The sequence below is a fragment of the Bubalus kerabau genome, chromosome 21 (assembly GCF_029407905.1).
Source record: "Bubalus kerabau isolate K-KA32 ecotype Philippines breed swamp buffalo chromosome 21, PCC_UOA_SB_1v2, whole genome shotgun sequence".
Taxonomy (NCBI): Eukaryota; Metazoa; Chordata; class Mammalia; order Artiodactyla; family Bovidae; genus Bubalus; species Bubalus kerabau.
This window is the reverse complement of record NC_073644.1, coordinates 43864827-43886705: the sequence shown is the minus strand read 5'-3', so window position 1 is coordinate 43886705 and position 21879 is coordinate 43864827. Positions and strand designations below refer to the sequence as shown.

Sequence of the window (21879 nt, the reverse complement as noted above, 5' to 3'; positions counted from 1 at the left end):
AACTCATTTACTGCTCCATATTGTGAACACAGGGAAGGGAGGAAAAAATCCTACAGTTATGGAGGTTTGGGGTAATAAAAGGACAACTGGAACATTAGACTTGGGCTGAGAAGCTGTGTAAAAGGCCATGTGTTATTAATCTTCACAACAGGCACCAAACTGCAAGTAAATTAGCCCAAGATGGAACATCTTTAAGAGTGACTTCTCCCCCTTTTGCCAAGTGAAGATGCTTTCCTTTGCACATTTCATTTCACTTATGTTTATCATAATGTAATCATCACAACTGCATAACAAACACATGACCGTAAAAATTATAACCCGAAGTCCCCTACTATTTTTAAAGTTGTTTTTCCTAACTCGCTGTAGGGTTTTAAATAAAACTAGAAAAATTGAATACTATCAGAGCCACACTAAATATCTTCATTGTTGTGTGTTTATATTATATTTAGTTCAGAATCCTTCAGTCTCTAGAAGTATTCACAGCGAGAGTGCAGGCCAGGTGAGATGTGCACGCGTGTTCTCGGTCGTGTCCGACTCTTTGCAACCCCAAGGACTGCAGCCCGCTGGGCTCCTCTGCCCGTGGGATTCTCCAGGCAAGAACACTGCAGTGCATTACCATGTCCTCCTCCAGGAATCAAACCCACATCTCCTGCACTGGCAGCTGGATTCTTAAATGCCATTGTCTAGAAGGGGCGAGGGCACGGTGAACTGAGCCCCACACCGGGGGAGTCAGTCCAGCTCTATCACCAAATCACCGCTGACCACTAGGGTCCTTTCAGCTCTGATATTTCATAGCTCCTGGTACGAGGTCAGGCAAGCTGTGGCATCGATGAGTGAGAAGAAAACTATTTTATCCATATTTCCTTCCTTTCTGTGATATTTATCACATGCAAGCCCTATAAGAGGCACAGGGGAGGAAGAAAAAGAGGAACAAAGACCAGACAGTCCCCATCTTGACAAGCACAGCCTTGGGGTGTTAGAAACAGGTTCCTCAAACCGAGAACTGGGACAAGAAGCTGATAAGGGTTTGTAGCAAGTGGAGGAGGAAGCAGGAAACAGTCTCTGTCTACATCAAAGCCTCCTGTGGCATCAGCTGCTCCGGGAACGTCTGGTCTGGACCTGGTGCCCAAACGCTCCTGCTGCTGGTGACACCCAAAGACTGTCCTGTGCTGCCTACGGCCACCAACTTTCCCCCCAAATTAAAGTCAAAGCAACAACAACAAACAAAAGACCGAATGTCTTTGTGGTCCCAGTGCAAACCCTATTTCACTACAACCCCCTGGGTGTACAAAGCTCTACCTAAGTCCCAGCAGGTCTTCCTGTCAGACTCATCAGAGCCTGCCTGCAAAGCTCCCAAGACCCCTGGGGACCCTTCATCAGCAGGACTGAAGACTGAGAGTAATGGGCCGGACTGTGGCTCCGATGCCTGTGGGGGTCCCAGCAGGTCTGTCCCAAGAATCCCCGGGTTTCCCCAAGAGGAACCCTGGGAGCGGCTGGGTTTTCCTCAACTTCCATGGGGCCCAGATCCTCCTAGAAGGACACTGCAGGGCCTAATGAACACGGCTGGGTGTTGACTCCCATCCCCCGTGATGCCCAAGGGGAGGAACAATAAGCAGGTCCCTCTGCTCCTCGGGGTCTCTGCTCCCCCACCCCAACTCTCCCCAGGCCCCCACCCTGGCAAACCTGGAACTACCTTTCCTACCTTCTACAACCGTGCTGCAGGTAACAAGAGCCATCATGTCTCAATTCTACTATTTCACTTGATATCCACTGTAATTATGAAGATCAAGTCAAAATATTACAGATATGTTGGTTTTTGGAGGGTGATGGCGGCAGAATCTGGCAGCAGGGTGCCCTTGCTGCCTCTCAGGCCACAGGTGGCCCCCTGCCTGGTCCTGTCCCCGAAAGCGAGGCTTGTGTGTCTGCCCTGCAAGCCCTGGGGCACCAGGCTGGATCTCATACCCAGAATCCTTCAGAGGGGATTACGTTCAAGAAAAAGAAAATCTGAAACAGGGGAAGAACAGAGAGGCAATATATTTTCATGCACAAGAGCAAGTTTGAAATGGACTTGGAGGGAAAGTTAAATTAAGTTCCATCATATAAAAGCTCAACTACACCTACTCTATTATTTTTATCTTCCCCTGCCATTTTTTCAGGTTACTTTTCAAGGGTTCTGGAAGAACAAACTTAGTTTCCAAAATGAATTTTCAAAGAGATGACTGACACTGTCATCCTAAAAGCAACTTTAATAAAAACGATCTTTGTTTCCTGGCAGTAAAGGGATCCAGAGTATTATTTTTTAATACGATAGAAGTCACCCCAAATCAGGTGGCAGAAGGGTGGTGGTGGTGGTAATAAGAGACTTAGCACGGTTGCTGTGAACATACTCGGTAGCAACTCAGCTATAAGAAGCCATAAAAAACTGAGCCTTATAGTAATATAAAACTGAAGTTTTACTGTTAAGTGACATTTTTGTCTTTGTGACTACGTGTACCAAAGAAAAAAAGGAAAAATTTTAGGGTGGAAGTCAGGTACTTAGAGCTGTTTTCCTTAACCAATTTTAGCAATGGATAGATCAGATCAGATCAGATCAGTCGCTCAGTCGTGTCCGACTCTTTGTGACCCCATGAATCGCAGCACACCAGGCCTCCCTGTCTATCACCAACTCCGGGAGTTCACTGAGACTCACGTCCATTGAGTCAGTGATGCCATCCAGCCATCTCATCCTCTGTCGTCCCCTTCTCCTCCTGCCCCCAATCCCTCCCAGCATCAGAGTCTTTTCCAATCAGTCAACTCTTCGCATGAGGTGGCCAAAGTACTGGAGTTTCAGCTTTAGCATCATTCCTTCCAAAGAAATCCCAGGGCTGATCTCCTTCAGAATGGACTGGTTGGATCTCCTTGCAGTCCAAGGGACTCTCAAGAGTCTTCTCCAACACCACAGTTCAAAAGCATCAGTTCTTCGGCGCTCAGCCTTCTTCACAGTCCAACTCTCACATCCATACATGACCACAGGAAAAACCATAGCCTTGACTAGACGAACCTTTGTTGGCAATGGATAAAACCTTTACCAAAGGTTCCACAACTGTGACAAAAGAACCTTTAACCCCAAAGGTTTAAGGTGCTCTTTACAGGTTACAATTCTTCAATAAAAGAGAGGGAACAATTTAAAAAACCATTAATAAGCATTTCAGAAGAATTGCTATTTTCTTTCTTTATTCTTTGGGGACTATTAAGATGCTAAAAGGAAAAAAAGAACATACAGATCAACAAAAAAGACTGATGAATTTGATCAAAACTATCCCAAACACTAAAGCAACTCTGTTCAACACAAGTCCTTTAAGTATCAAAATGTATTTCACTGGTAAACACTGAACAGATTCTGATGGAGTTAGACTTGAGCAAAAGTTTTACAAAGTCTTAAAGATCATAACAAAGAAATAATGAAAACAACAACCCCAAACCCCTGCTTCTAACTTTTAAGAATTAAGATTCTTAATATTGATAAGCCCCCAAGATTGAAAGGATCATAATCTAAAGACAAAGGTGTGATACGTTTTCTTAACCCTGGAAGAGACAATAAAGAAAAGATAGTAATTTTCAGAAAAGCCCTTGGTGGCGGAGGGAGACGCAACCACCTTGGTTCCAAAGAGATCCTGCTGGGACGATGTTTGTGGTACGGACGGCTCCTGGGAGGCGCCTTGCAGGCCACGTAGTGTTGTACAGGGAGACCGTGGCTGTCAACCCCGCCCCCCTACCCCAGACCTCAGCTCCTTATCTGTGCATGGAGCGCTGGCATCTGAGCAGGAAGTCTGCTCTGACGATTAGAATCATTTCATAAAGGACCAAGCATGGGTCTGACACATTATAGCTGCTCCATCTAAGTCACAATAATGCTTCATTTTTTATTATCATAATTATTATTCCTGTCAGATCATCACTGAGGCTCAGGAGTATTTTACTGGGACTTAGAAGCTTTCCTGCAACACAGACATAAGACAAGGGCTACTCTCTTGTCTATAAGACATGACCGTCTTCACAGACCAGAATAGCATCAACAGTTAGTTATAAGAAGAGCTTTCCTACAATGAGCAGAGGACATCTGTGTTAGATGCTGTCCTGAGAGCTCTGCTTCCCGTCATTCACCTCCCAGCTGCCCTCAGAGGTGGACCTTCTCACTCACATCTACTTCAGGGGAGAATGAGACAGAAAAGTTGTGCCACTTGCCCGAGATCATGGGGCACATAAGCACCAGGATCTAAACCCAGGGTCACCAAACTCCATGCTGGAGTTGGCTGCATATTTGATGATTCTGAACATTTCTACGCCTGCCTTCCCAGGAAAGGGCCCTTGTTTGTAACTACTCCAACCAACAATTCTTTCTCATCACTGTGGGGTTTTGATGGAACAATAGGTCTTCTAAAACTTTGATAATTTTACAGAATGATCACACACATTTCTTTCAGTGACCATCAGTTTACTGTCAAAGTATGGGTTTCCTTTAGAACACAGACCCTACTTAAGTGATAATCGTGTATATTGGTATAAAAGTTAAAGGCAGTAATGATGAGAACTTTTAGGCACATTACCAAAAGCAAGAAAAAAGGGGAATAAAAACTAAACACCAATCCGGTCAATATTTTTGCTAAGCAAAGTCTGATATTACAGTTTTGTACTTTCTCAACACTTCAGCTTACAAAGAACTTTCACCGTATTAATCTTCATGACAGTGTCATGAGATGGATGGATCCGTCGTGTGTTGGACTCCAATTTCAGAACTAAAGAAAGAGAGTTCATAGGATGCCCAGATCACACAAGAGTAAACAATGCAGCCCAGATGCAAACCGAAGACTTCTGGTCCATGTGAGTGTTCTTTAAAAAAAAAAAAGCTAGTAATAAATTAATTTTTAAAGTTTTCATTACATTTTTAGTTGACTTTAATGAGAATTCTTTGTTTTCAGAGAATTCTTTGTAATAATTCTCTATGGTCCCCAGCTTTTTGGAATATAGATTTCCACTGTAGAGCATTAAAATTCAACATCTGTACACACTCTAGAGTAATCACCAGGACAAGTCCAGTTACCATCCATCATACGCAGCTGACCCTCTTCATTCATTTTGCCTACCTCCCAACCCTCTTTCTCACCTATGGGGGTATGGAAAGAAAAGGAGAAAAGGAGGGGGTCTCAGTGACCCCACAAGGTGGGAAGCAGGAGAAGTTTCAAAGGCTTCAGCATAGGCATGTGAGATTCTAGTGACATTCCGATGAAATGTGTATTTTTAACAATGATTCCTTTGAAGTTAGTCCTTCTGAATATAATCTTATTAATAACAATACTATTGATCCAAGGGTAAAAAGGAGGGTATTTTTTTTTAATGCCTCTGTAATATTTAAATGTAGTATTTAACTTTTATTTAGTGATGAGAATATAAATATAAAATCCTCGTCTTCCTTATATGTTCAATGAGTTAAAAGGAGGTTTGAGACCTTCAGCTTCTCATCTATAAAGGCGTCAGTGATAATGACTTCTGCTCGCAAGGAAAAGATGAGGTTCAATTCAATAAACATCTATTGCACACTTAATTAGGTTTGAGGTACTGAAGGATATTCAGAAACTAAATTATGAAAATCATTTTGTGACCTTTTTGGATTTCCTATTACATTTACATACATTTTACATAATGATTAGCCCAGGAAAAGGCTCACTTCCAACATTAAATTCATAAATCGAATTAATACTCTTGAGTGCCGGTCAAACTTCACTTACTGCGTATGCAGTTTTAATTGTATTTTCTGGGATGGCCACTGTCTACATCTCTTTATTTTCTCTGATCCTAGGCCATTCTATGGGCCGCTCCTCTCTTCAGTGAACCTACAGTGGTCTTCCAGTCCTGAGTGGTCACTTCCTGCAGCTCCTTTGAGTTTCAGCTTAAACAGCACATCCTGATTTCCTTGTTGGGTTTCCTCCTCTGTCACATGCCCTCAGTAACTCTTTATACAGCTTGCTCACCATCCTAGCTCCGTGACTTGAACATAAAGATACTTCATAGATGTTTGGTAAACAAATGAATGAATAATTGGCAATGTTGGTGCTCAAAGTTCTTATAACACTTGGCACTGTTACAAAGGGCAAGATTTTCACCAGACTAATAACCTCAGAGAGCTCTTACCACTTCTCACTGAGCAGGACATATACCGACACTGGACAGGAAACAGTATAAGGAAATGCAGAGGAATGAAAAAAGGACACAGAGAACAACTCCAAAGGGATGTGACGATATGGAAAAAATGAACAATGCTCCCTAATCATTCTGTATCTAACAGATTGAAGAGTGAAGTGTTACTTAAATGAAGAATCTGAAAACCAAGTACAGGTAACCCTCACAAGCATAATGTAATAACAGACTTAATAAAATCGTTTTTGGCAAAATAGAAGGCACATCAGCATGTTCCTGTGCTTTGCTGTTCTCATCATAAACAATTACACTGTGCATATTTAGAAGTGCTGGTTGAGCAAATGTTCTCTGCTGAGGACAATGACAAAACCTGTTCTTATTATATGGCTATTCCCCCCACCCCCCACCCATAGGATCACAAGGTGCTGATACCTGCGGAGAGGGGTCAGGTCCTCTTCAAGTGGACCCTGGGCTCCCAAAGCCCAGAGCTCTCAGCAGCTGCCTGGACTGGCTTTTACTGTCTGCCTGGAGATTGACTTTATCAGCCTCTTTGAACCTGTAGTCTTTTCTCATGTATTTATGAGATTGTGTGTGTGTGCGCGCTTAGTTGCTTCAGTCGTGTCCGGCTCTTTGCAATCCTATAGACTGCAGCCCTTCAGGCTCCTCTGTGCATGGGATTTCCCAGGCAAGAATACTGGAGTGGGGTGTCTGGGGATCTTCCCCACCCAGGGATCGAACCCAGGTCTCCCTCTCTCTCTGTGTCCCATTTTTTCATTTCTCTGTGTTTCCTTATAGCATTTCCTGTCCAGTGTCAGTATATGTCCTGCTCAGTGAGAAGAGCTCTCTGAAGTTATTAGTCTGGTGAAAATCTTGCCTTTTGTAACAGTGCCAAAGTGTTGTAAGAAATTTGAGCACCAACATTGGCCAATTACTCATTTATTTGTTTACCAAATATCTACAAAGCATCTTTATGTTCAAGTCACAGTGCCAGGATGGTGAGACAGTAGGTGGATTATTTACCATCTGAGCCACCAGGGAAGCCCAACAGTACTGGAGTGGGTAGCCTATCCCTTATCCAGGGGACCTTTCCAACCCAGGAATCAAACCGGGGTCTCCTGCATTGCAGGCAGATTCTCTACCAACTGAGCTATCTCGGAAGCCCTTAGGTGATTGTAACACTTGAAAAAATGAAAGCAAGGCATCTGTAGTGAGATCTTTGTCAAAATGTCCAAGATCCTGTTCTCAGTCTTATCTGGGAACATGTCTGGAAACCCATCCCTTCAACTTTGTGGAATCAATAATCGTGATTAGGAAGATCAACAGTACCAAGAGCTCGCAGCAGATCAGTGCTGAGATTCGTCAATCAGGCAGGAAGTTGTTCAAGCACTGATCTGCCACGAGCTCTCTGGGTTTACAACTGAGATGGGTTTTAAATGATTCGCCTGTAAGATTTACTTGTGGTCCAGATAGATGAGGGGAAAGAAACAGCAAGTAACTTTCTCTATCATCAGTGGACAGTGACTTCAACTTGTACGTCTGCCTCCCTCCCCCGATGGGGGGCTTCTGGGGTCCTGGTTAGTGTGGGAAGAGGGTGCAAAGTGCTACTGACCTCACCTCCAGGGAGGTGGTCACATATAACGTATGACCTCCACTAGAAACAATGCTCAAGGGCCTTCATGTAATCTGTAGCTCTAACCTCAGACATTTATCTTTGCAGAGACAAACACAGGTTCCTCTGTGCATAGGAATGAAAAAAAAAAAAAAAATAGAAACAGTGTGATCAAAAACTTGAGTCTTCCCGGCCCCCAGTCAAGAGTTAGCCACATGTATCTGCTCAGCATCCTGGAGCATTCATTCTTTCTGTGCTCTGGCTTTCAGTAAGCAAGACACTGCACCTCATCCATTCACAGGCATTGAAACACATCCCAACATGTATAATATTCAATAATCATCCCCAAAGTGCCAAGCACAGGCTCAGGGCAAAGGCATCAGGGTGATACAGCAAAGGGAATGTAGAGAGAAGCAAAAACAGAATGATCCAGAAGGTTCTTCTGAGTAAGAGGGACTAATCATGCTGCCTGTTTGCTGTTTACAGAAGTTGAGGTCTAAAAAATATTTGTAAATGATAAGTAATTTCCAATAAATTATCAGAGTCATGGCTGAGCTAGTTTTTATTCACTTCAATAATACTTTAAACTGTTAATATCACCAATCAGTCTGATTAGGCGATACATTCTCTCTCTTTATTTTTCTTCCGAAAAACTAAATGTTTTTGGTTCCCCGAAGCCCTGTTCCTAAGGAGAATTAGTGTTTGGCATTTACAAGAGCCCTGCTCTAAGGGTTAGCAGTATCTGACTGGGTGGATGAAAACCCGGGCAGGGCTGGGGGTCCCAGGTATACCTCCTCTGTCACATCTGCCCTTCACCCTGCCCAGCTAACCTGCCCTCCAGGCTCCGGCTGATGGTTCCTACACGTTTTCCTTCTGTAAATCCCCGGATGGCTGCTCGCAGCCTAGCAGCTGCACCTTCACCCCCTGGTGTGGAGCATGAGGTCACCTGATCCAGCCTTATCTCCCTTCCTCTCCTCCCATCCAGCCACGCCAACCCTCTGTAAGTATAACACACTTCTCATCCCCAGATCAGGCCAGCCCAGTGAATCACAAATACCTTTCTTTTAAGAGAGTGAAAGGACAAGCAGACTCTTTGAGGGCACACAGAACATCAGATTCTACTGAGCCAAGCAAGTTAATTGTCTCATTGACTCTTTGTCCATTTGGCATATAGGGAACTTGACTTTTAGAGTCATTCTATGGGCTTCTCAGGTGACTCTGCAGTAAAGAGTCTGCCTGCCAATGCAGGAGACGTGGGTTCAATCCCTGGGTCAGGAAGATCCCTGGAGAAGGAAATGGCAACCCACTCCAGTATTCTTGCCTGGAGAATCCCATGGACAGAGGAAGCAGGTGTCACGGACTCACTGGTGCTCTCAAACTGAGTCCCTTTAACAAAAACTGCTGTGTTATACCCAGCTGGAGACATGAACGCAGGCCCACAAGGAGAATAAAGCTCATTTCCCATATAGCGCCAAGATCAAATGGAACACGTTCGAGAAATGGAACACATTTTCTTTAAATAAATACAATTGCTCTGCTGCTGCTGCTGCTGCTAAGTCGCTTCAGTCGTGTCCGACTCTGTGTGATTCCATAGACGGCAGCCCACCAGGCTCCCCTGTCCCTGGGATTCTCCAGGCAAGAACACTGGGGTGGGTTGCCATTTCCTTCTCCAATGCATGAAAGTGAAAAGTGAAAGTGAAGTCACCTGGTCCTTCTTAATTCATCCACATACTTTGAATCTTGGCCCCTACATCACCTCCTCAGAAAGACTAGCCAAACAAAATTAAGATAGAAGCAGTGGTCTGTGTTGGTCCCCCAGGAGATGGGGGGTCTGTGGTCTCAGAGAGACCCCCTTCCTACTTGCCAGGGAGATGCTTACTCTACTGTCCAAAAGTTGCTGCTGCTGCTAAGTCACTTCAGTCGTGTCCGACTCTGTGCAACCCCATAGACGGCAGCCCACCAGGCCCCGCCATCCCTGGGATTTTCCAGGCAAGAACACTGGAGTGGGTTGCCATGTCCTTCTCCAATGCATGAAAGTGAGAAGTGAAAGTGAAGTCGCTCAGTTGTGTCCGACTCTTAGCGACCCCATGCTCTACTGCCTCTTTATTCTCGATGGAATGAAAATTTGCTCTTCACCTTCTTTTAAGACTAAAAGTGGATTTTTCAGAGGAGAAGAGCTCTATAATGAGAAAAATAGCATCCTTTAATGCACTTAAAATTTTCTATGTAATTTATTACAAAAGAGTATTTGATGAGTGTATTCATGCTCAGTCATGTCTGACTCTTTGTGATCTTGTGGACTGTTGCCCACCAGGCTCCTTTGTCCGTGGGATCTGGAGTTGGTTGCCATGCCCTCCTCCAGGGGATCTTCCTCATCTAGGGATGGAACCCATGTCTCTAATGTCTCCTGCAAGCATTTTTTTTTTTTTTACCACTAGTGCCATCTGGGAAGCCCTTGATGAGTAATATGAGTAAACAATAAACATCAGAAGTTAACAACAAGCCTTAAATATCAGTACATGTTTCCTACTTTATTATGTAAGGCAAAACAGCATGAGGGAAAAGGACAGGAGTAAATGAAAACAGCACACGTTTGCAGTCTACCATGATGACAAATACAAGGCAAAACCAGTCTAACAAAATTCTGGACATGTTATATAAAAATAAACAAATTCTTGACTTCTATATGAAACTGCAGCTATTACATGATGCAGGTTTTTCGTTTTTAAATCAGAAGTGGTCTGGATGAATAAAGCATTTATGCTTGCCTTTGACTAGCAAGAAATATTTCCTATCTCATTTGAAATCTTAATTAACTAGAACACACATTGAAAAAGTAAGGCAAAATATGCCTTCAATTCCTTATGCCCTCTGCTCTTCTTTATTCTTAATGCAATGAAATTCCTATTTGCTTTAAGATTTTGGCCCCAATTCTCAGCCACATAAACTATTCACAAATTGCTTTTTAAACCTATCTGTTGAGGAAGCATTCAACTGAGAGGCCAACCACATGTAAGTCTCTGATGACTACCAATGCACAGCATTACAATAATCAGGGCTAAAGACAAGGAAGCAACCCAAATGTCCATCGACAGGTGAATGGGTAAAGAGGGACGTGGTATGGATATACTGGAATATTACTCAGCTATAAAAAGAATGAAACAATGCCATTTGCAGCAACAAGGATGGACCTAGAGATTACCATACTAAGCGAGGTAAGTCAGAAAGAAAAAGACAAATACTATGTGATATCACTTATATGTGGAACCTAAAGTATGACACGAAGATCATGGCATCTGGTCCCATCACTTCATGGGAAACAGATGGGGAAACAGTGGAAACAGTGTCAGACTTTATTTTTTTTGGCTCCAAAATCACTGCAGATGGTGACTGCAGCCATGAAATTAAAAGATGCTTACTCCTTGGAAGAAAAGTTATGACCAACCTAGATAGCATATTCAAAAGCAGAGACATTACTTTGCCAACAAAGGTCTGTCTAGTCAAGGCTATGGTTTTTCCAGTGATCATGTATGGATGCGAGAGTTGGACTGTGAAGAAAGCTGAGCGCCAAAGAATTGATGCTTTTGAACTGTGGTGTTGGATAAGACTCTTGAGAGTCCCTTGGACTGCAAGGAGATCCAACCAGTCCAATCTAAAGGAGATCAGCTCGGGATGTTCTTTGGAAGGGCTGATGCTAAAGCTGAAACTCCAATACTTTGAGCACCTCATGAGAAGAGTTGACTCATTGGAAAAGACTCTGATGCTGGGAGGGATTGGGGGCAGGAGGAAAAGGGGACAACAGAGGATGAGATGGCTGGATGGCATCACCGACTCGATGGACGTGTGTTTGAGTGAACTCCGGGAGATGGTGATGGACAGGGAGACCTGGCGTGCTGCGATTCATGGGGTTGCAAAGAGTCAGACATGACTGAGCAACTGAACTGAAAGTATGACACAAATGAACTTATCTATGAAACAGAAACAGACTCACAGACAGAGAGAACAGACTCATGGTCGCCAAGGGGTCAGAGGGTGGGGGAAGGATGGACTGGGAGGTTGGGATTAGCAGATGCAAAGTATTATATATAAAATGAATAAACAAGGTCCTACTCTATAGCACAGGGAACTGTATTCAATATCCTATGATAAACTGTAGTGGAAAAGAATCTTAAAAAGTTATACATATATATGTCTAACAGTCACTTTGCTGTACAGCAGAAATTAAACACAAGATTGTAAATCAAGTATATTTCAATGACAACAACAAAAAAATTGGGGCTTTCTCTTTATTAGAAGAACAAAGTTACTGCCATGAATTAAAATTACATTCACGCAGTTCAGCCCTAATGTCCTGGTGGCTGATGTGATTTCTGCCCTCCTTCCCCTTCTCCCTGCAGACTCACAACTGTAATAGATGTTTTCCCCACTCAATAGTTTCTCCTGAATGAATGAATCAAAGAATGATTTGGTAATCTTTGAACATTTCACTGAAATGAATATCAAAATATTTAATTAGTTAACATACTCAAGCTCTGAGTTTTAATTAAGAAGACACAGAGCTCCAAAACATTTAGGAACAAATTAAAGCAACAATGCCTAAAGAACAAAAATGAGAGTCATTTGAATTACAACAACGTGATTGAGTCTCAAGCTACAGCCCATTAGAAGGTATAAAACATCATTAATGAGGGTTACTGCACAGAGCAGATTACAATACAAACACATACATCACGGGAGTAAAATCACAGACAGAACTTCTGTCGGTGCAAGAAAAGCACAGCCCTTTGTGTGCAACTCATTCTTTATTTAGAGTTGCTCTTTTACTGCCAGATTATAAGGGTTTTCTCCGTCGGACTGTGTCTGCACATAATAAACAGTGGAGAGGAGAAGAGAGAGAATGCAGGTGATTCTAAATGAGTTAAAGAAAATGAAGCTTTTCCCCGTCTTATTAAAGAAAAAAAAAATTGAACCCATGGACAGACATTAAAATTCTGTCCTGGGTGCCTGTTTACCTGCCGGAATGATGGACCCTGTGTTCCTCCTGGCCATCTTGGGATTTAAATAATTTTATGTGACAGAGCTGGTGTGTTGATCAATAAAAAGACAACAATCACTTACGCTGAGAGTTTAGTGCAATTTCAAGAATCTGCATTAAGCAAGAAGAGTGTCTGTAGTGGAATCAATATACAACCACCTCACTTAGTGAAGTGCCTCAGTGAAGTATGACTAAATTTTCAACATCAATGAATACGGATTCAAGAAAAATCAAATCAATCGAAAGAATGGGTTCTTTGCAATCACACAATGACAGTACTTTTGAACACATAATACTGTGCAAAATCCAGGAAAGCTAACAGATGTTCGCTTCCATTTCCTCTTCTCGTATTTATCTTACCATTTGGGAAAAGCTTTCTTGTATTGCAGTTTGATTACATGTGCATTTTGCAAATTTCCAGATGTGTTCAAATGTTTCAATCTACATTATGGCTTTATATTTTAGGTCCCTCTGATTCCCTAATCAGAGTTCTTATCTCTCTAAACATTAAATGAAATTGAAAATTTTCATATAACCCATTTAGACTGAGAGTATTATGGACAATTTTTTTCCAAACTAGTCTTTCTAGATATATTGGGCTTCTATCTACTCAATAGATAATCAGTCCCATTATGCTGCACTATAATAATGAATCTCTTGAAGAGAATATTCATTTTTCTGCAAAAAAATCTTTTTGACAGGTGAGTCTGAGATAATTTCCTTTCTCAAACTTGTGCCAATAAAATTTTCCCATTTAAGTCAAGCATCCTTCCAGTAAGGTAGCATCTGTAGTGGACTTCTTTATAATGATATGTAAGAGTTTGCCACAAGAATTGATCTCTATTCTAGCATTATAGATTTCCATGATGGATACAAATAGTAAATTTGTTCATTTCAAGTTGCTAACATTGTGAAAGCAGGTATAATAGAGGTAGAATGCAAAGTGACCCCGGCCAGTCCCAGGGATGGTTAGCCAATAACAAGATGATGTTTCATAAAAGCGAAACAGTGCTGAACTCAGAAAATCAGGCGGTATGACAGGTGTGAAAGAGCATATGACAACATTAACTGAAATCGTCTCAGAGTTAGAGCTGGGCCTGATGAAATGATGGGGCACCTGCATTTTGGACACCCTGATCAGCATCTGAATTTGTATTTTTATAGACATAGAAATAAAAAGCCTGAGGGTGTCTCCAACTAACTAGTTAAGCTCCAGAGTCTCTGAAAACAAATGTGAAAGTGTTAGTAGTTCCGTCATGTCCGACTCTTTGTGACCCCACGGACTGTAGCCCACCAGGCCCCTTTGTCCATGGGATTTCCCAGACGAGATACTGGAGTGGGTTGCCATTCCCTTCTCCAGGGGATCTTCCCAACCCATGAATTGAACCTAGGTCTCCCACACTGCCAGAGAAGGCAATGGCACCCCACTCCAGTACTCTTGCCTGGAAAATCCATGGATGGAGGAGCCTGGTAGGCTGCAGTCCATGGGGTCACTAAGAGTCGGACATGACTGAGCAACTTCACTTTCACTTTTTACTTTCATGCATTGGAGAAGGAAATGGCAACCCACTCCAGTATTCTTGCCTGGAGAATCCCAGGGACGGGGAAGCCTGGTGGGCTGCTGTCTATGGGGTCGCACAGAGTCGGACACGACTGAAGTGACTTAGCAGCAGCAGCAGCAGCAGCTCCCACACTGCAGGCAGATTCTTCACCATCAGAGCCACAGGGAAGCCCAAGATGTAAAGGAAAAGAACAAAATCATGTCTTAGCAAGGCAGATGGTAGAAAACATGAATAGTCATTTGGGGCACAATTGAAAATTTTGAAAGACAAGAAAAGGAGTTCTGGGGAGAGGACTAACATGGATTGCCCAAAGAAATGTTACAGGAAAACCTAAGACTTGGAAAGACCTACACAAAGATATATATGACAATCCAGCTGAAAAGGTTAGGAGGAAAGAAGCAACAAGAACCGAAAAAGTGTGAAGGAGTTTCTGTAAGAATAGAACACAATGGGAGAAATGGTTAGGATTTCAGCCTCATTCAGTTTGGAGGCTCTGAAAGTAAATGACCTCCACCCCCTCATGTCATCATGAAGCCTTTCGACACAACCCTGACTCCTGTCCTCATGGCCTGTTATTGCTGAGTCTGGGCAGCTCTTAAACTGGTCAGAGAAAAACAATGTTCTCAAGGCCACGGCTGGAGAGTGAATTATCCTTTAATAATAATTCAGCATTCTGGAGTGAACAGAGTCTGACTTATGGTTATAGGTACGCTTGGGTTTTGGACAGACACCTAATGAGGGTGAGTCTGGGTCATTCAGTTTGTGCAACCCATATCAGCGCCACACATATCAACCCAAAGGGCCTGGGTAGTGTCAGTGGCATTGCTCTTCTTGCAGAAATAATTCTTACACCTGGAAGAGAGCTTTTACATATTTCAGAGCATTCTCACTCCCTGGGCCTATGAATGGCCATCCGGAATCCCTTACAGGGGCTACTACGTTAAGAAAGCAGAGTAAATTAAAAATTGTCTCTTGCCATTTTGTAGGGTTTTCAAATAAAAATGTCTGTTTCTACACTAATTTGATCTCTCTATCAACTAATGCTTGTCTGTTTTTCATCCTGAGCCTGTGAACTGAAACTTATATATCTTATCAGGCAGAAGGAAGTTCAGTGACTCACTCTTTGATACTGTAGAGAAAACGTGATCAAAGACGGCCAGGTTTCAGAAGGTTAATGAAATAAAACTCTACAAAAGGCACATGGAAATGAACCCCACACAGCCTTATTTGTGAATGTAAATGTTTCCTTGGAGAATGCTATTCAAAGGAATAGATTATTTTGAAGGGAAGCGATTCTGATAGCACAAAATATCAGAATACTTCTGAAATGACTAGAAATTTCATTTATATAAATTATTGAGCTTATGACAAGTTCATATTCAAGAGTTATTGACGCATTCCTTTGCTCCTTCCTAAGAAGAATACATTTATTTTATTCATTCACTGTAAAAGTTATAATTTGTAATTTCTTGGCTATATAAATCATCATGTGATGAGAAATGGGTTCTACATGGTGGTAATAAACCTAAATCTGTTCAAATAAAGACTTCACAATTGTCTTTCCAATCCCCTGTTTCTTTAAAAAAGTACAGTTATATAGTACACATTCAATGGAAAGATTAGTTGGTTTACTAAAGATTAAAGATTTAAAACTCCATGTAAACAAAACAAATAGACAAAAATAACTCACAATGTCTATTTAAGGAATACAGCTCAGGACACTGATACCATCTGCCCATGGGTAACTAAACTGCAGAGAGCAATTACCTTTTAGGAGGAAAGCCACCTCTGAACAGATTGGGGTTTTTGTTCCTTAACTTCAAAGAACAACCACGTGCATCAGAATCAAACTCCTTACACAACACTTAATCACTCACATCAAAGCCCCTTCTTTCCCCTCAGTCCTTTCTTTTAATTAGAACTCATAAGGACATGGTTTTACATGCTGAGTGAGGTCTGCGGCAAATCCCTAGAAGGCACGGGGGAGAAATGAACCCATCTGATTTGGGTTTTCACCTAAAACAACCCCTTCTCGGCTCCATACCTGACGGGTGCACCTCGACTGTGCGCAGGCTTCAGCAGGACCGTCACCGTGTTGTCCGTCTGATTCAAGGGCGTCTCCAGTTCATAAGCCGGCATGGAGGGCGCTGGGGAAGATGCAGGAGATGGGAAACCCATGATTTCCGGTTTGCCTTTTCTTCCTACTTTCATTTACAATGAGCACGAAGAACACAGTACGCTTAGTCTATTAATAAATCGCCATGAACAGCCTTTATGTATCTGCCCAACCTTTAACAAGAGGGACAACTGTTACAACCAGCATTGTTGACTTTGGTCTTGAGTGTAACCTGGGAGGGGGCATGAGGGGACTTAGGAGGTGTTGGTAATACTCTGTTTATTGATCTGGGTTCTCCCTTGATGGATGTAGCCATTACACCCATACATTCATGCACAGCATTGTAATTATATTGCAAAGTGTAAAATAAGTTTAATTTGTGTGTTTTTATGCACATATGTTTTCCTCAAAAAATTAAATGCAAATTTAAGAAATAATTGCTAAGATCATAAAACTGATCATTTCAGTTCTCCCATCTGAGGCAAGGTTTCTAGTGTCCCAAAGGTTCATCCAAGATTTGAAGAGGTCCTTAGGAGTCAGAGGGCCTTGCTGGACTTAATGACCACTTGTGGGCTCTTCTGGAAAGTAGGACTGAGAGAAAGATACTGAGTTGAAGTAAGAAAGGCTTGGGTTTGACCTTCTGCTGCATTTTGTTTCAACCAGCATGAAAGCTCAGGGACAATTATTATCTCTGAAGCTTCAGGTTACTCATCTTTTAAAACAGGAGAAATTATCCTGTAGGGTTATTACGGGAATTCAAAGGGATTACAGACAAAGAGGGTGGGGCAAATATAATTCTACAAATGTTCAATCTCTTCGCAGCACAATTCCTATTTCCAAGGCCATTTCTGGGCATTCTTTGTTTTCTAGATTAAGTCTAATTATGACAAGATAACAGAGCTCTTGAATAATTTTGTGATCACTGTGGACCCGAGACATCATTTCATGAAGGCTGTGATGCTGGGGGTGCGGGAACATGGCCTTTTTAAGACCCTCAGGTCTACGTACCTGATGAGAACATTAAAGATCATTTTTTGCAAATACAGTTTCTAAAATCTCTTACATATAAAAAGCTTTTATTGTAAAAGACATGGATTACAGCTCAGGTCCATTTACTGGATTTTCTCAGCACTAAAATTAGCTCAAATTCTACTAAAAATGAACTCCAATTAATGACACAGAAATCACATTTTGTGTAGAGAGTAGTTCTTGGAAGTCCATGAAAGGAGAAAATGGGGGGTCCATAAACTATAAAAAATTTTTTTGAACTATAAAAATCAAATATTTACTGCTAATGAACCTTTCCAGCATAACTAAGATGTTAAGTGGCTTTGCTTTGGGACAGAGCTGCAGAACTTGATGAGCTAAGAGGGATCAGACTCATGCTAACCAGAACTTTTATCTAACACAAATGGGGAAAATGAATTAGTTTCTAAAAGAGTAGCCTCTTAAAGATAATAACCTTGGAAATAGGATTTCCATGGGGAGAAGTTACCCCCAGAAGGGGGATGTGAAGCTATGTACATTGGTACACATGACCTCTTTAAATCTCTGTGATAAATTCATACACCAGATTAATACCATTTTGATTTACATCCAGGGTAAATTCACTAGATCAAGGTTAGAGAAGAAGTACTTGGGAAAATAATAGCTAGGATTCAAATTTTCTGATTCCATGCCCAGTGGTCTTTCTCTTCACCCATCTGTACCACTTAATGTCATTTTCTCAACCTCCCAAGTATTCTTCCTCTTTTACTATTCTCTACATTGCTTTTATAAGCTACAACTTTCTATCAACTGTCAAGTGCCTATTAAACTTCAAGTTAAGTTTGTACTCATAAATGAACTCTTACACAATGCAAAGTTATCCCTTAAGCTATACCTGCTTAAAATCAAAATTCCAAACCTCCCTCCTCTCTCAAAACCTAATAGAATGCTTACAGTACTTGAGTTTATCTTCCTCCCCTCGGTTTTAAAGGAAAATGTAAAACCTTTCACAAAACTAGGGATGAGGGACAACAGGCATGAAAATCAGGCTATCACTTGGCTAACCCTGACTGATGAGAAGTGACCTCCCTCACCCCCACTCTGCTCTTCTAACCCCCAACCAGTCACAGCCCAAACTCAAATACTTCTGCACTTGGATCCAAAGGGGGAAAATGCAAGAGAAAAATGTTCCTGGAACTGTGCTTATGGCTGCTGCATTTCCCACACCAGATGGTAACTCCATTTCCTCTAGTCTGAAGCTCAAAGACATTTTCTGCACAGTCGCACGTGCCCAGAAATATTTCCCAAGTTACGTCTTTTGTCGGGTAGCATAATTGAGTCTCTACAAGAAAAGAGCTGGCAGATATAAGTGCCTGGCTCCCCCTGCTCCCCACTGCCCGTAGTCACCTCTCTTTTCTGGTTGTGAAACCACCAATGGTGAAGGTCTAGGGAAGGCTGAGCCTTCGGGAAGGGACTCCATGTAAAGCTGCCTTTCTGCTGAGCATTTCATCATGAGAGATCTCCTTACAGACATTTTCCCAACCCAGCTGCTCTGGGAACTTGGGATGGAGGAGGGCAGAGGGTGCTCAGAACAGGATCTTCTGCTCACATTAAAGTTCTCCAATATACACTCTTGAATCAGTGCCTACTTCCCGACCAGGATGACGATCTGAAGCTCCTGACTGGTAAATATTTGTAGCATTTTACCAAATTTCATGAGTCTGATTTTCATATATTCCCAAATACAAATTTATATGTACATTTGGGTGAGCTTTGCACACTTGACAACGGGAATGAGAAAGTACTTGAAGGCTACTTCTGATAAAAGACAAAGCTCATGAATGTATGATACCTGATATTTTGGTGGTGAACTGATTTGTTGCTGGGGGTCCAAAGCCCTTAGCTGTGCTGGCTCGGATGGTGAAGGAGTACGTGGTTCCTGGATACAGTCCAAAAAACAGGAAGTGGGTTTCATTTCCCAGTTTTGAAACTCTTCCACTTTGATTGGATAGATCTATTTCTGGGTCAAAGGAACTGACTGCTTTGTAGGTGATCTGTAAGAGAATAAGAATGTGATGAAGTGTCTGGGCAGATGGACCAAGATGGCGTCTTTATCCAATAAACCCTCGTGATGCATGCACTGTCAGATGCTTGATGATAAGCCCTCCTGTTCCCTTGGACACTTCGAATCCTGGACCCAGTGAACGGGCACAGGAACTCGGCCAAAACTGTTACGAGTTGTTACTTTTATAGACAGAGGAACTGAAAGCCAGTAGATTAGAACATAAAGAATGAGCTCATGTTTAAGCTAATATCTTGAAGTTGTTTGCTTTCAAAATGTCATGTTGGAAAACTACATTACAGATGGCTTAAAACAAAATAACAAAATAGACAACCAACTCAAACAGATAAGACCCGACAAGGAGAGGGCCTCATCTCTCACCCAGGGGCCAGAGTCTGGTTTTGTACTGAAGAGGATTACTGTCTACTGGGAACAAGGGTACTTTTAAGCGTTCTACTCCATGTGGGCAAAGATATCTGCTCCAAAAATAAATCCTAGACGCTCGTCAGCAGCTCTTGATGTCATGACTGTGGTGTTTGTGACAGTGTCCTATTCACTTTTCTTCTTTAGAGCAAAGCTGTCCAATAGGACAGTCGGACGGGAAGGTTCTATTCTGCACTATTCAGCGTGGTGGCCCCTAATCACAAGTGGCCATGGAGCACAGGGAACATGGCTGGTGAGACTGAGAAGCTGAACATTTTATTTCACTTTATTACTAATTGAAAAAATCCTTTAAAAAATGAAGTATAGCAACTAAACAACAAGGTGGATATGTGTTCAGTTGTGTCTGACTCTGTGAGGCCATGGACTGCAGCCCACCAGGCTCCTCTGTCCATGGGATTTCCTAGGAAAGAATATTGGAGTGGGTTGCTATTTCCTTCTCCAGGGGATCTTTCTGACTCAAGGATCAAACCCACGTCTCCTGCATTGGCAGGTGGATTCTTTTTTTATTTTTTTAATTTAATTTTATTTTTTAACTTTACAATATTGTATTGGTTTTGCCATATATCAACATGAATCCACCCTTTACCACTGAATCATCCGGGGAGCCTACACTCTGTTAATCCCAAACTCCTAATTTACCCCTTCCTCCCTTTCCCCCTTGGGTAATCATAAGTTCATCTTCTATGTCGGTGAGTCATTTTATTTGAATTAACGAAAACTTAAAATGCCCAAATAACTAGGAGCTGCCATTTTGGACTCAGTGCATTTCTGGAAGTTTTCATGATGTTTATCACATAATAGTGTTCAAAGCATCCTGGATGAGTCTGGATTGTATGAAAATAAATATAACATAGATGTCTTTAAATTCTGCCCTTTCAAATGATGCTTGAAAGAATTTCACTCTAAGTAGTTCATCAACTTCTCAAGAACATGCATTTTAGGGGTGATTACTAACTTCTCCTGGTTGTAATGATATAATTTTTAAATGCAGCATATTCAAAAGTTTTAAATTGCAAAACTGAGCACTTTTCTTGCTTTCAAATAGGTTAAAGTTACTTATAATTTATGTGCATGAACACTAACACTGTTATTATACCAAGTGATAACTGACATTCTTTCTTCTTATATTTATACCATGTCATTATAATTAAGGAGACCTCTCTGAGAGAATATTTAGATTGAATCAACTAAGCAATGGCAAGAAAATGTTTGCTGTATGTATTAATCACCGCCGTGCACGACACCATCAGTCTGGCAGCAGATCTGCTGTTAACCCTCTCGCTGGTTTCCTTCTCAAGGTTCCTCGGAGTCAAGAGTAAGACTGAGTCCACTCGTGCTCCTATCCAGTGACTTCAATGCCACCTCTGTGTACCTAGCTGCTTACATTGACTCCCACCCTGAGAGCCCCAGAGAAAGCAGATCTAAGCTGTGACAACATAACCGCTCCCCCCAAGTCCATTACTTCACTCATTCACAACATCTCTACTGCATGTCTCTTGGGTGCCAAGCACGGTGCTCTGGGCTGGGGTCTCACATGGTGACTCAGTGTGATGACTGACTGGTGGGGAGGGAGCTATCTGGTGGATTAAAGAGAGATGCAACCTAGAAGTTAATTGGAACATGCCTAGCCTCCCTGGTGGCTCAGTGGTAAAGAATTCACCTGCAATGCAGGAGATGTGGGTTTGATCCCTGGGTTGGGAAGATCCCCTAGAGTAGGAAATGACTACCACTCCAGTATTCTTGCCTGGAGAATCCCATGGACACAGGAATCTGGGGGCTACAGTTTGTGGGGGTCACAAAGAGCCCGACATGACTTAATGACTGAACACAACAAGAAGGGAATGATTTCAGAGAGACTGCTGGGAGTTCAAGACTGAAACCAAAGACCTG

General features: G+C 42.1%; 1 protein-coding gene across 7 annotated transcripts in view; it reads right to left on the bottom strand.

Annotated features, from left to right (window-relative positions):
* PTPRM (protein tyrosine phosphatase receptor type M) overlaps positions 1-21879 on the bottom strand; it is a 661836-nt gene that overhangs the window by 251156 nt on the left and 388801 nt on the right. For 4 of the 7 annotated variants that reach the window (XM_055559596.1, XM_055559598.1, XM_055559597.1 and 1 more), the window contains exons 10-11: positions 19336-19537; positions 16425-16584 (exon numbers count right to left, since the gene is read on the bottom strand). In XM_055559596.1, coding sequence (XP_055415571.1) covers positions 16425-16584; positions 19336-19537 — 362 coding nt within the window. The remainder of the gene's footprint in view (positions 1-16424; positions 16585-19335; positions 19538-21879) is intronic. The other 3 variants (XM_055559603.1, XM_055559599.1, XM_055559602.1) reach the window with 1 other exon arrangement.